This window comes from Sinohyriopsis cumingii, chromosome 7 (genome assembly GCF_028554795.1).
Source record: "Sinohyriopsis cumingii isolate HCF-2022 chromosome 7, ASM2855479v2, whole genome shotgun sequence".
NCBI classification, from domain to species: Eukaryota; Metazoa; Mollusca; class Bivalvia; order Unionida; family Unionidae; genus Sinohyriopsis; species Sinohyriopsis cumingii.
Genome location: NC_142967.1, coordinates 73,361,452 through 73,375,026, shown reverse-complemented (window position 1 = coordinate 73,375,026; position 13,575 = coordinate 73,361,452). Strand labels below are relative to the sequence as shown.

Genomic DNA, 13,575 nt, shown 5'->3' with positions numbered 1-13,575 from the left:
TCGATTATTCACGGCAAGAGAAGCAAATTGGCAAGTACATCATTTGTTTTCACCATCATGCATTAGTTTTATTTCTGCATGTAGCAGGAAATTTATACCATTATGTATGTAAGTTTATTGAGAACTGCCGTGCCAAATTTCAGCTGAATTAAATGAATGCAAATAAAATAATAATTTTATTGTAAGAAGCCCCCTCTATAAAAATCTGCAATCCAATTGCTGTCAGCTAGTCTCAGGGATACAGGCACTGGAAAGGCTAACACTGCTCTAGGTGATCTCTGCAAGTATGCTTCAGGGGACTGCCTAGCTGTTTGGCTCAGGGGTTAATGTGTTAATTAGTATGGCTGGAATTTTTTTTGGCAAATTTAAAGATTGAAAAATCTTTTGGCAGATTATGGTTATACACTATACTTCTGCCACAGAGATGTGAATAATTTCATTTCTTGGTTTGTTGATTCTGGTTGTCGCTCAATTCAAATGCATCATTAAAAAACACTGATCCACTCTTATGCTTTGTCTGCTACAGATACTTATTACACATGCACATCTCCAGATATCGGTGAATATGGCTTGAATACGTAATTACTGTTCTGGCTGGAACAATGGACATTGTTAGAGAAACCTAAGTGGGCTAAAATGTAAACGTTTTGGCAGTGTGTGATTCAGGATAGCTCAAGACTTCTCCATCTCATATGATCACCAAGGAAAAAACCATTTGTACCAACTGACGATGACTTTTATGCAACTGTCAGAAAGGCATAATTGATGATTTTCTGAGGTCTACAAAGTTGATAAGCTCATACCGGTGGTGGCAAAAATAATGGACTAGTACCTTTGCTGCTGTTGCGACTGCTGATTATTTGACTGATTTAGTTCAGTTTGTTTCGTTTCTTTGGGTGTTTATAATGCCATGTTACAAAATGGCAGCCAATATACTAGGTGGAGGAAGAACCCGAAAGAACACCAACCCAAATTGGTTGATCTTTGACAAAAAATCACTCAGTGAGATGTTCAAGTGATCTGTAAAAGCATGCACCCTAGTACACTTGGGCACATGGAACCTCTATTGTTTTGATGTTTATCTCTGACAGCCAAAATCATTTAGACACGAGACCTCATGTTTCAGTAGATCATTATGTCCATTGCACCATTTTCAGATCAAAAGAATCTGTATATGACAGCCAGTTTTACTGCTGAAGAAAATCCAAGTACATTGTGACCCTGCTATAGGACACTCGGCTATAACACGAATTTGGATATAACATGGTTGTGCTGTGGATCCCAGAGTTTCATATACATGTATTTTTGTTGTGGGGATGAAATCACATATGAATAATACAACAGGATCATGGTGTGACTCCTGAAATTCTATACGTATTTTTCTCGTACACAAAAAATAGCTTTTTCATCTCAGAAGTATGAAAAAAAAACATGTAAAATGTTTATTCTGGGATTGCGTAGTGCTTCGCCAATGTCGCAAACTTCGATTTTTTACCTTTATTCATTGCAAAATATAATATCTGGCGATTTTTTGTATTGGCAACATTGTTGGCTGTTTAAACTTGTAAATACAACCACTGTTCTGGAGTGGAGAAATTCAGAGGCCCCATGAAAGGAAGCCACAAACCTGCTGTAAAATGCGCTGAAATTTATCTACTGTTACATAAACAAAATTCTTTGTCCATATTGACAAACCATCTAAACAGTGCATTGTTATATCATAATCTGCTTATATTGACATCTAGCATGAGTACAGTATGTTGTGAGATATCTTCATTTTTGTTGCTGACATTTCTGGTAACGGAGATCCACCCAATGACACATGATCTCGTAATCTATCTTTCGTCAGATTTTCAGCTGCTTGCTTATAATTAATATATTTACATAGACTGACATATGTATATGGATGGTAAGTAAAATTCATCTTCTTTTTACTCAGAATTAAATCCTTCAGAACACTCACATTTTCTGTAATAATCCCAGTCATCAAACCAGAACATCTGCATCTCTATTGTCCATTGACCCTTTGTTAAATTTCTGATGCATGCATGGAAGGCAGCATCACGCTGCTACCACAAATGTAAAAAAAACAAAAACACATCTTACTTGTTGGTTTATTCAATATCCAGGGAGGAACAGTTACTTGAATAGACCAAAATGATGGCCAATTCCTTCTGAAATAGTTTGCTTAAAATTCAAAGGAAAGAGATTACCTGTGAAGAACCGATTGTTATGAAAACATATTCAGCAAATGCAAAAAAATCAGTCTCAATCATGCAATACAATTATTTGATGTTGCTGCCACAGTAAAAAATGGGCGTTAGTTTGGTTCTCCACAGCTGGCCTTTAGCGGTGACTTCAATAACGCATGCACACTTCATTAAAGAAAGCCCACTACAGTCTTCCATAAAAACAAAAAAAAAAAAAACATTTCTTCAAAGGAAGTCATTACCAAACTTAAATAAAAGTATTGGAATCTGATGGATTTTTTCATTTTCTAATGTGACTGAACACGTCAACTGTGCTGTGAAAGATTCATTTTTGCAGGGAAAAAGTTTATGCTTACAAATGCTACCAACCATGGCTTAAAACGCAAACTAACTTTTACCGACTTGGGACGTACTGAAAAGTAAATGTGCTTCATCATTCGTTACGTGATTGTACTATATTTTTCCACTCTGACAAAATTAATGAATATTTTAAATGTGTGTGTGTGCATATTTTCGATGGAATCACTTGTATTGTGGATTGTTCATACTCTGCATTAGACATGTGTGTATATATATATATATACACAAAAACAGTATTCACGTTTATGTACGAATTCGTGGTTGTCTAAATAAAGTAAACTATTATATAGGCCTTCACTGTTTTCATTACAGGTGTATTACTCATTTAATATGCATCGATTTAAGATGATAACTCTGCCGATGAAGGACGTATTTTACTGCCCGCAGTTATTATCTAGCCCACCCCCGGCAAAGCTTTTGGGGTATATGCATCATTTTTTTTTTAGCTAAGTGACCTGGTTGCTTATAACACAGTTCGGTCTATATCCCAAACCAAAATGCATCCTTGCTGAAAGCTTGTGGTAAGCTTACAATAAGCTAGTTTAATGTTTATAACTTAACTAGGATGCTTGCGCAAGCTTGTACAAGCAAGTGCAGGCTTAGGCAAGATAGTAGGATATAACCACAAGCTTTCTTTTTTGCTTCAAAAGTTAAAACTAGCTTGCGCAAGCTTTCTTGTTTGCTTCAAAAAGTAAAACAAGCTTACTTGTTTTCTTCAGAAAGTAAAACTGGCTTGCGCAAGCTTTCTTGTATGTTTCAGAAAGTAAATTTAAACTAGCTTGCAACAAGTTTCTTCATTCATATATATATATATATATATATATATATATATATATATATATATATATATATATCCATTGCATGTGAAAGTGTCAGACCATGTATCCAACTAGCATGCACCATCACCATCACCCCTACGAAAACAAATTCATGACTTCATGAACAATCATGAACTGTTCATGAAAGTTCCTCAACCAAGTTCATGAACACTTCAAGAATTTTGATGAATCATGTACTTGAAGTTCATGAACACACTGATGAACTTTTATGAACTATTATATCTTTCAAGTTCCTAAAATGTCATGAACTTGGTTCATGAACAATTCAAATACTTTGATGCAATACCAAGATATTTCTTAACAAAATGTATATTAAATATCTATATCATTATATTCATAAAATGTTCATGAAAATTCATCATACAAACTTCTCACAATATTAGTGAAATTTAAATAAAAGTGAATATTTTTTTTCTTTTTTAAATGATATGATACTGTATAAATGTTCACACACATCTTTAATTCAATACTCGTGTACTTAACCCGAGTAGTTCTGCATTAATATGGGAAAATATTTTCTGGCCAGCATGAACAAAATGTATTTGTTTTAAAAAGCTTTCAATGACTTTGTCCTAACGTTTTTTTCTATTACTGTTATAAACTGCATATTCTATTGACTTAGTCACTGGTTGCCAATTTGCCATAAAAACCGATTATCCTGATTGGATGACTGTGAAAGAAGACGTGATACGATTGGTTAATATACGCACGAGATTTCAACAGTTAAATATCTTTTTCCCCAGAAACGAAAGAGCATGCAGATGGTTAGGCAAAAACCTCGAACAAAAACCGTGGACTCCGTGGAATGGACAGATGAGAATATTTTCAATATCATTTTTCAGTAAGTAGATGTGCAGAGAAGCGATTTTGAAGAATATGAAGGAAATGATTTGGTGAGAGCAAACTTAGGCAGAAAAGCGTACCAAGCCTGGATGACCAATATTATGGTGAGTATCTTTTTCTTGATCATTCATGATTATTTCAATAGAAATTATATGGATATTTTACTGGTTTTTATATGTCATCATATTATTTATAACCAAGCTAATGATACACGATTTTGTTCAGACCTAATTTAAACTTGCTCATCAAAGTTTTGAAAATCACTAAACATCATCACCCCCACCCCCCAGTTCTTGATACCAGACGTGGTACGACATCGATAGGAACTGAGATGTTCGAGATCATTTTCTTTGACATAACATCAATATTTCTATAATCTGATGTAATTTGGTAATTTAAAAAAAAACAAATAACAAAATAGTTAATGTGTAAAGCTGTACACAATACAGGTGCAAATAAAAACGTGATGAAACCCAAAGCAGCTATATGCAACATGCAGAGTCGGAGTCAATGCACTAGTAACATACTAAGGGCCTATACCACACAAGTCTGACATTTTATCAATAAAAAGTGGCAACAATATTTGAAAGAACGAAATAACCGTTATATATATATATACACACACACACACACACATGCACACAGATACGGTTATTTAGTGTAACGATGTTGTCAAAATAAACTGTCACATTTTACTGATTAAAACATCTGACTCCTGTGACTATACCTATGGCTGGACAGCTTTGACTAATATAGAACTAGTGACAAAATTCTGCAATAATATAAATGCTCAGTAAGCTATGTATTATGTGTATTGAGATGGATCATATTATTCCAGTAAGTAAAGTGGGGTACAATGATAATGTGCTAAAAGCTAAAAACAATGTTGATCAGAGATTATCTGTAATTAACAAACTTTACCTTTTTTCTTCAGAGTGGACAGCAGAAAAGTAAAATTATTAGAGGATGAAGTCTGTAGGTTAAGGAGGAAAATTTGAAAACTGGAGGATCCTATGGCCAAGATGGAAGAGACATTAAATTGTGACTGCTGCAGCAATGTTAAAGATCCACAAAGTAATCAGATGGAATGGCTTAAGTTGCAGATGGAGACATTCAGCAGTGACAATGGACAGGATTTGATTAAATTATAGGCCCTGAACAACTTCACAAAAGAGTAGTATCAGACAGGTCAATCTCTGGAAGAAGATTGATCAGGAGAAACCCCACTGAAAGACAGCCCCATGACGATGAAATATGCTGATTGCACACAACTGCCCCAATATCACTTGAAAATTTTTCAAAGAAAAATTACAAAACATACAAAAAGTGTTGCTAAGGGTGAAAAAAAAAAGAATATCACTTGTTAGTTTACATGTACTTTGTTGCATATTAAAATTTATCTGAAATTAAATACAGTTTTTAATATAATATGCTGCATCTTATACTGTATTAAAACCCCCCACATCTAAGGTTATTTTATGAGTCAGGATGAAATGGGTATTTGTGACTTGTAAGGTAATCAATTTTTTTTTTATAGGCACTGTTCATGAAGTCATGAATCATTGAGAAACTTTGTTCATCAAAGTTCATGAATATGTTCATGCACTTGTTCATGAATGATGATGATCCAATTTGTGGACTTTTATGAACTGTTAATGAATTCAGTTCATGAATAGTTCATGAACTGTTCAAGAACAGGTTGTGAACTGTTGGTTCATGAACAGTTCATGAAGTCATTATTTCAAGAACTGACCATTTTCAGTTCATGCACATTCATGAATAGTTCATGAACCTTTTGATGAACTTTCATGAATGGTTCTTGAACCAAGTTCATGAACCATTCAAAAACATTTTATGAATTATTCATGATCATTTCGTAGGGGCGTGACACTTGCAGCTAGGGGAACACATAAAGCTTCTGCAGCCTTGGGTAAGCTTGCAGTGAATGAATAAACTTGAACATAAACTTAATGTTTTGGCGTAACAGATTTTTTTTTTCCAGTGCATTGCAACTATAAGATTACATTATTTAATCATTAAATATGCAGATTATTTTGTTGGAATGAAGTAAAACTTTGCAATATATTATGATAATATGGTCCACCAGGAGCAGTTGAGTCTAAAATGCATTTTTGGACAGGGGCCTTCGGACTCACAGACCCCCCCTTCACATTTTCGGGGGGGGAGGAACCATAATCGTGTGATTTTTGAAAGCCCAGATGCTTGTAGCAAGAAATCTGTGCAAGCTTGCCACAAGCTAGTAACAAGCTTGAGTAAGCAAGCAACAAGCTTGTGCATACTTATTGTACTAGGTAAATAAGTAACAAGCTTGTGCAAGCTTAAGCTCGCGCAAACTTGTGCATGCTTATGACACTATCTTGTTAAATAAGCTTGCAAAATTAAGCATGTGCAAGCTTGCTGCAATGTTCCAAATACAAGCTTGCTGCAAGCTTTATAAATTAGCTTGTGGCAAGCTTGCTACGAGCTTTAAAACAAGCTTGCAATTTTGGTTTTGGTAACATGGTGGGGTTCTAAATCTCCCAATTACCATGTTATAGCAGGGTCACACTGCACTGGCAACATTCTCCTGTACACAATGGAGGCAAGTAATCACATGACAAGCATTTTGTACCACTTTGCCAGGAAAGCCCCTCAGACCATTGGTATAAGTCTCCCTATGAAAGACTAGAAGTGGGAGATAGAACCTGAGACAACTGGATTGAAAGTGCAGAATGTTACTGCTAGAACATCAGTGATGATGATGCTGTTGACAATACAATTAACTGCAATGATGTTGACCTTATGAGTACTCTGGGAAAAAATGATTCCTTGACTTTCATCCAATTTTAAAAATCTAATTTATGATATAAAAATATTTAACTTCCTACAATTCTATTTCTTTAAAAACTTATATTAGTCTTGCAACAAGGCATAAAAATAAAGATGTCAGGTAACTGAAATATGTTCTTAGAAGAAACGAAAAAATGTAAAAATATGCAGAAAATATATGCATCTGACCACACATTTAAAGCAATACAAGATTTAACTACTATTTAAACCAAAAGCAGCATGCATGTGAACAAATGAAAATAGCAAAACATATTGATCACTTTAGTAAACTCAGTTCAGTAAGGATACATCAGTTCAGTAAGGATACAAATTCATGATTTGTGTATTAGAATAGAAATTCCTATTATAAAATCTATATTCATGGACATTAGTAGGTATTAAGGGTTTGATCAATGACGTCTATAATTCATAGGTGTTACAGGTCTGATCAATGACATCTACAATAAATTAGTAGGTATTAAGGGTCTGATCAATGACATCTACAAATAAAAAGCCACCAAGAAAATCTGTGATTTCACAGTATCAGAAACATACATGGCTGACAGACAAATACAAGATTGATTATAATGAATGAATACAAATAAAAATATGAAGCAGATTATATGATCTGTAAGAATTTAGTAGATTACCTCCATTCAGCTGTCATGTAAATCGCTTCTGTCCCCAACCCAATATTAAAATCGCTTCTGCTGCCCACCAACCCACAGCCAGAAATTATGTAAAAAAAAAAAATATGCTCCTGTAGGCGGCAGTGTTTTTTTGACTAAAACATATCTAATGGTGGATCATAATTTTTTTAAACTGCTTCTGTTATGGGTTGGATGTTATTGAAAGTACCTTCTCCCGGGGGGGGGAGGGTATATGTTTTAGTGGAATAGCCTTCAGTACTTTTTAAAAAAAATGTACACCAAGTTTTTTTTGGAGCATTTCTAACATTACAGCAGGATTTAAAATACTCTGCTGAATGGTGCTGATTATGATAAGGCCATGACAATTGTTAGAGGTTTTAATTTTATCTACTAAGATCCAATATGAGATTTCATCTATTCCTTTTACAAAAACTTTGACTCTGTTTCATAACCTTGACACTACATGACTTCTACTCACATTGTAGAAACAGATCAAATATAATACATGTTTGCCAAACAATTTATTTATGTTCTGAGGACTCAGCTATTGGAATTTTCATGCATCCAAACTTAAAAATGGGGGTGGGTAATCGGATTATGGTAAATCGGAGAACCCTGAAAAATAATTGCACAAAATTTTCAGTATTAGTGACCTTTATATTAGAAAATCACCGGAGTCTTTCACTAGATATGTTTTATTAACTTACAGTAATACAGAGCACTTATCAATTGGGATAAAGGATTAATCAATATATCAATGCATAAATACTTTTTCCATATTGATACCCATATTGATACAGGAGAAGTTGTTTTACTCTTCAATTGTTATGAAAAAGTATCAGTTGTTTGCCTTTTTGTCTTTCAAGTTGAGAAATCATCTAAGACAGCTGTTGCAGCATGTACACTCATTTCCATGAGATTTATATATAAAAAAAAACTATTGACAACACTGAATTGACTTCAATCTACAAATTAATACAAAGGGACTAACTCAAAGGGTTTGAAATCTATGTACTACAAAGACTCTTAAAACAAGTAACAGAAGGTAAACCAACAATTTAAGCCAAAAATCAGTTATTTACTTTTCCATGCAAACCAACAATTTAAGTAAAAATCAAGAGGTAATTTTCTTTTCCAAGTTACAAAGTTATTATTTAAGAAACACTTTAATACAGGTTAATCCCATTAGTACTATCCAGTCCCAAAGAGTATAGAATTTTCTGTGTGAATTCCAATAGTCCTGAATGTTCTGATATTCTGAATGAATTTAATTACTTTTGAATGTCCTCATGTACCATACTGATGTAATCCAGAGTGTTAGTCCTGAATGTCCTGATGTACCTCAATGATGTAATCCAGAGTATTTTCAATATGTCTTCAAATAAACCAATTAGTAGTGTGTATAAATCTAACCCTTCAATAACATATGTAATACAAATGAATATTTAAACATCTCGTCTCATAAGCACTTTAGTACTTCAAATAAATGATTTAAATAATTCCTCTTGAATGATATATGAACACAACCACAAATGATTCTAGAGACTGCTCATAAAACAGGAATGAAACAGGAATAAATATTTGTTTAGAAAACATCTATCTATAAAGACATACTAAAATGTTCTGGAATTCCCTAGATCTAGTCATTTATTATTGGAAACTTCCATCAACATCTTACTTGCAACTTACAATCCTGGACATACGTTATTTATGTCAACATGTTATCCACAAATGAACATTAGCTAAAAGTTCAATTATACACAAAAATTAAGTAAACAATATAGATATACGTAACACCACCCACCAACCCCTGCCAATTACATGCTAATTATTTTAACCCATTAGCACATTCAGCCACTGATCACATATATCAACACAAAGTTGACATTCCAGACTTCTTCACTTACGATTTAAATACTTCAGTAAATAACCACTTTTACACAAAGCTGCTCTGTTGCTTTGTATCTTGCTTGCTTGGATTGAATTTGAAGCTACACTTCCAGTGTGGCATACAAAATTAAATATGTAACTTTCAATTCTGACTGGACTTATAGTTTAAGTCCAGGGTAAAACAATAACCACCAATCAGAACTGTGATTTATTCTCTGCATGACAAATCAGAAGCACTGCAGCAAAACTCTATAGAAATGAAGCAACAGATAAGTTCTGCACAAAAGTGGCTATTATATATTAAGTACTTAAGTCATACATGGAGAGCAAGTTTGAAATGTCATCTTTTATGATGATACATGTAATCAAGGACTAAATGCGCTGATGAGACAAAAATATTTAGCACAGACCTGGCGAGTAGGAGATTCCAAATATCACGTGTTATAGTCACTTTTTTGTTAATTTGAAGAAGGGAAATGGGTGTTGTCAATAATTTTCTTCATTAACAGATGCGAGCGCCTGATTTATGCAGTGCAAACCAATAAGTCTAGTAACCACAAGAATTCTGCATTGGATGAAATCAAAGCAACCTAAAATGACCTTTAAGGTTAATTAAAATCACCAACAACTAGTGTTCAGTGTTTGGAAGTATAATTTTGTTATCTTGTTAAGGAAGAGAATGACAATAAGAGATGACAGGTCTCTGTCTTTCTGTTTAATCTGCATACTGGAAATTTACCAAGAAGTTGTCACATGAAATAGCATCACCCTGCCACTAACAGACCTTCAACTGATAAAAAGACCATCAAGTTGATATGTGTATCAATAATGTATTGTATTGCTGGCAGTGTATAGTGCATCAGATTGATACATGGTGAGAAGTTTCATTTCAACCCTACTTAACGATACAAGTTAACTTTACTCAAGTATTTTTGATTTGGTACTTACATGCATTGATGTGTTGTCAACGAGATAGACACTGCACCTTTCACACTTCAACAGGTCCTGCGAATCCAACATAATCTTCTGTACAAGCTTTTCAAGGTTTGACTGCTCCTCAAATACACCCTTTGCTAACTGAAGCAGTAACTGGAAAAAAACAATTTACTTTTTCACTAAAACATACATGATAGGTCCACTTAGGCAGGGTTGCATATATTTTTGCAAAGTCATGACCTGTCAAATAAAAAGTACAGTTAATTTCAAGCTACTGAACCTGTGTTTGAAAACTGAATTCATCGAAATGTAATCATAATATACAAATCTGCACTCAAGACAAGTTGATGGGAAAGTACATGGTAGCTCATTCTCAAGTCCTTATGATCTGATGACGAGATGCTTTTCTCATTCACCTAGGAACAACAAACCTTCTCTTCCATAACAATGTTCAATGACTACTACAGTACCCTAATGTTGACATCTGACAAGTCTTAGAACAACAGGAATATGTTTAGTAGGAGACTTTATCAACAAAGGTGATCGTTGTTATTTTCAGCCAAACTGTTTGAAAAAAATAGCACTGACTCTAATTCATAATGATTTGTAAAGATATTGTAATTTCTAAATGCTGTAAATATAAATGTGCACATACTTTGTTACACAAAAAAAGCAGAATATACATGTAATTCTGACAGTGATTCTGAACAATGATAACCAAAGATGGTGGGAAACTATAAATAGAAATTCTGAATAAAAGTCTCTGACTTTGACCACAAGAAGGGAGGAGGAAATTTGTCAAATATTAACAGGAAGGAAAACAATTAAATTAATTTTTACCACCCAAAACTACATTAAATAAACTCTTACCTGTTCCTATTATTACATTCCTGAAATGACCAACCTAAGGGAAGCTAACTGACTCATGACTAGCTGCCTATGAACATCATAACACAGACACGTCTTCCGTGATTGATGCACCCTGCTGTACCAAAAACACAACCAACATTTTTAGGCTGTCAATATCAAGAAGATTCTTCCATAAATCACAAGACCTGAAGAATTACCCCGTACTGTTCTTGGTGAGTACCCCAGCATAAATCCAAGGCATCAGTATGCAGTAAAGAATAAGGTTCTGGGTTTTGAATTGTAACTCCAGCCAGAAACCTGACACAATTTAAGCACCAGCTCGCATGATAAAATTTTTATCCCAACGGAATTTGAACTGAAAGAATCTTCAATATGGGTAACCAATTTGCTAGTAGCAGAAAGCTGATAGGCCAAGATTCTAAGAACAATGAGCATCAACCAGAGCTGATATACTGGCCAACACAAATGCCCAACAATTTTGAGTGAGTCATCATTGCTCCATCACCCTTATAAAGGCTCTAGCAGGGAACCTGGGCCAAAGAAAAGAGCCTGAAATTAAAAGCTCTCCTTGACTACCATATTTGCTGACCTCTATAAACTTTATAGCCTGGAACCTACTTGGATGTCAGGATAGGGAACTTAACATGAGATGGTGTGACTCCTTAGAAAAGTCTTTCTCATTGATGATGGTTTGCAGACCATTTGCTTCTGCCCTATTTGACCACCCAGATGAATAAAGGATGAAAAGTAGTTTCAAAGGGATTTGGTGGCTCCATTAAAAACTTTGCCAAATTGTTTAAGCAGGGAACACATATAGATCTCTCAGGCTCAGGACACTTCACCATTTTAGCCTGACCTGAAACCAGAGAAAATAGCCAGTGTTTTTAATACTTATAATATTGGGAGGATCAGTTAGGGATTAAAATGAATATGGACTTGCCCTCAACAGATCCTTGCTGACTTCCAAAATGCATTTTAAGTATCTAAGTTGGCATCTCTACAGATGTGGAAAAGCTCTGCAAAAAATGCTAGTGACACTGGGATTAAGCATCTCATTGTTTTGGAGTCAGCTCCCAAATATCTCTGCAAGATAGCTGTTGAAAGACACTCCTTCCTGAAAGGTTAACAGGGACCATCATAAAGATATCAAAGTGTGAAGCTATGGTAACCAGGGTTATAAGCTCCAAAGCTTCAATACCTTGGATGCTTGAGTGGCCAAGCAAGCGAATATACCTTGAAGCTAACCACTCAAACAAAGGTCACATGGTCAATGAATAATCCATAAATACCTTTTGCTGCCTGGCTGCCTCGTGTCAACTTCAAACACTATACCAGAACTCCCAAGTGGCTGTGTGGTCTAAAGCACTCACCATTACAGATCACTGCCATCTCACTTCTGTCTGCATGGGTTCGAGTCTTGGCTTAGGCCAATGTGGGTACGTGAGAAAGCTTGCCAGTAGCTTCTCGTGGGTCTGTGTTCTTTTGGGGGGATTTTCCCGGGTTCTGCCTCCACCATTTATACTGGCTGCAATGTGTAGCCCATCCTGTACTGAAAAATTAACCCCTCATCCATGCATTTGTTAAGGCTGAGCATGTATACAAAGCATGTTACTCTGTCAGTGAAATCTAAGCTATCCGATAGAGGTTTATGACAAAACTTGCAGTAAGTACAATCATAACTGCTTGATGCAGCTCTAGTGCAGTGGGCCTCAAAAATGTATGTAACAGTCTTGATCCATCTTGCTATGGTGCTTTTAGCAACAGCTCTAAAAGGTGGTTGTGTGGTTATCAAAAAAAATTTCTCATTTCGCCAAAGGGAAGAAGTTCTATACTGATGTATTCTTGTAAGGTTTCAACTATACATAGTCTTTGATCATGATATGCAGAAAGTCATTTGTGATAGATGTTGACTAGGTTTACTTTGCTTCAAAAGGTCCCTAATTCTGACAACTCTAATAGTAATATCATCAATATTTATGACATGCAAAGTTTGGCATCTCTGGCCACTATGTAATGCCAACAGGACCACTAGTTTCTGAGTCACTCGTTTCAAAGAAATGTTCCCCAAGAGAAACAATTTTTCCAGATGCTGAAGCACAGTTCTCACATCCCAGGTTATGCCAGATCTTGGCAATCATGGCCTACGTA

The 13,575-nt window shown here is 35.0% G+C and overlaps 1 protein-coding gene across 3 annotated transcripts in view; it reads right to left on the bottom strand.

The window, feature by feature from the left end:
* LOC149795516 (cGMP-specific 3',5'-cyclic phosphodiesterase-like) overlaps positions 1 to 13,575 on the bottom strand; it is a 412,811-nt gene that overhangs the window by 241,576 nt on the left and 157,660 nt on the right. For all 3 annotated transcript variants that reach the window (XM_089965316.1, XM_089965315.1, XM_089965317.1), the window contains exon 5: positions 10,570 to 10,710. In XM_089965316.1, the coding sequence (XP_089821442.1) occupies positions 10,570 to 10,710 (141 nt within the window). The remainder of the gene's footprint in view (positions 1 to 10,569; positions 10,711 to 13,575) is intronic.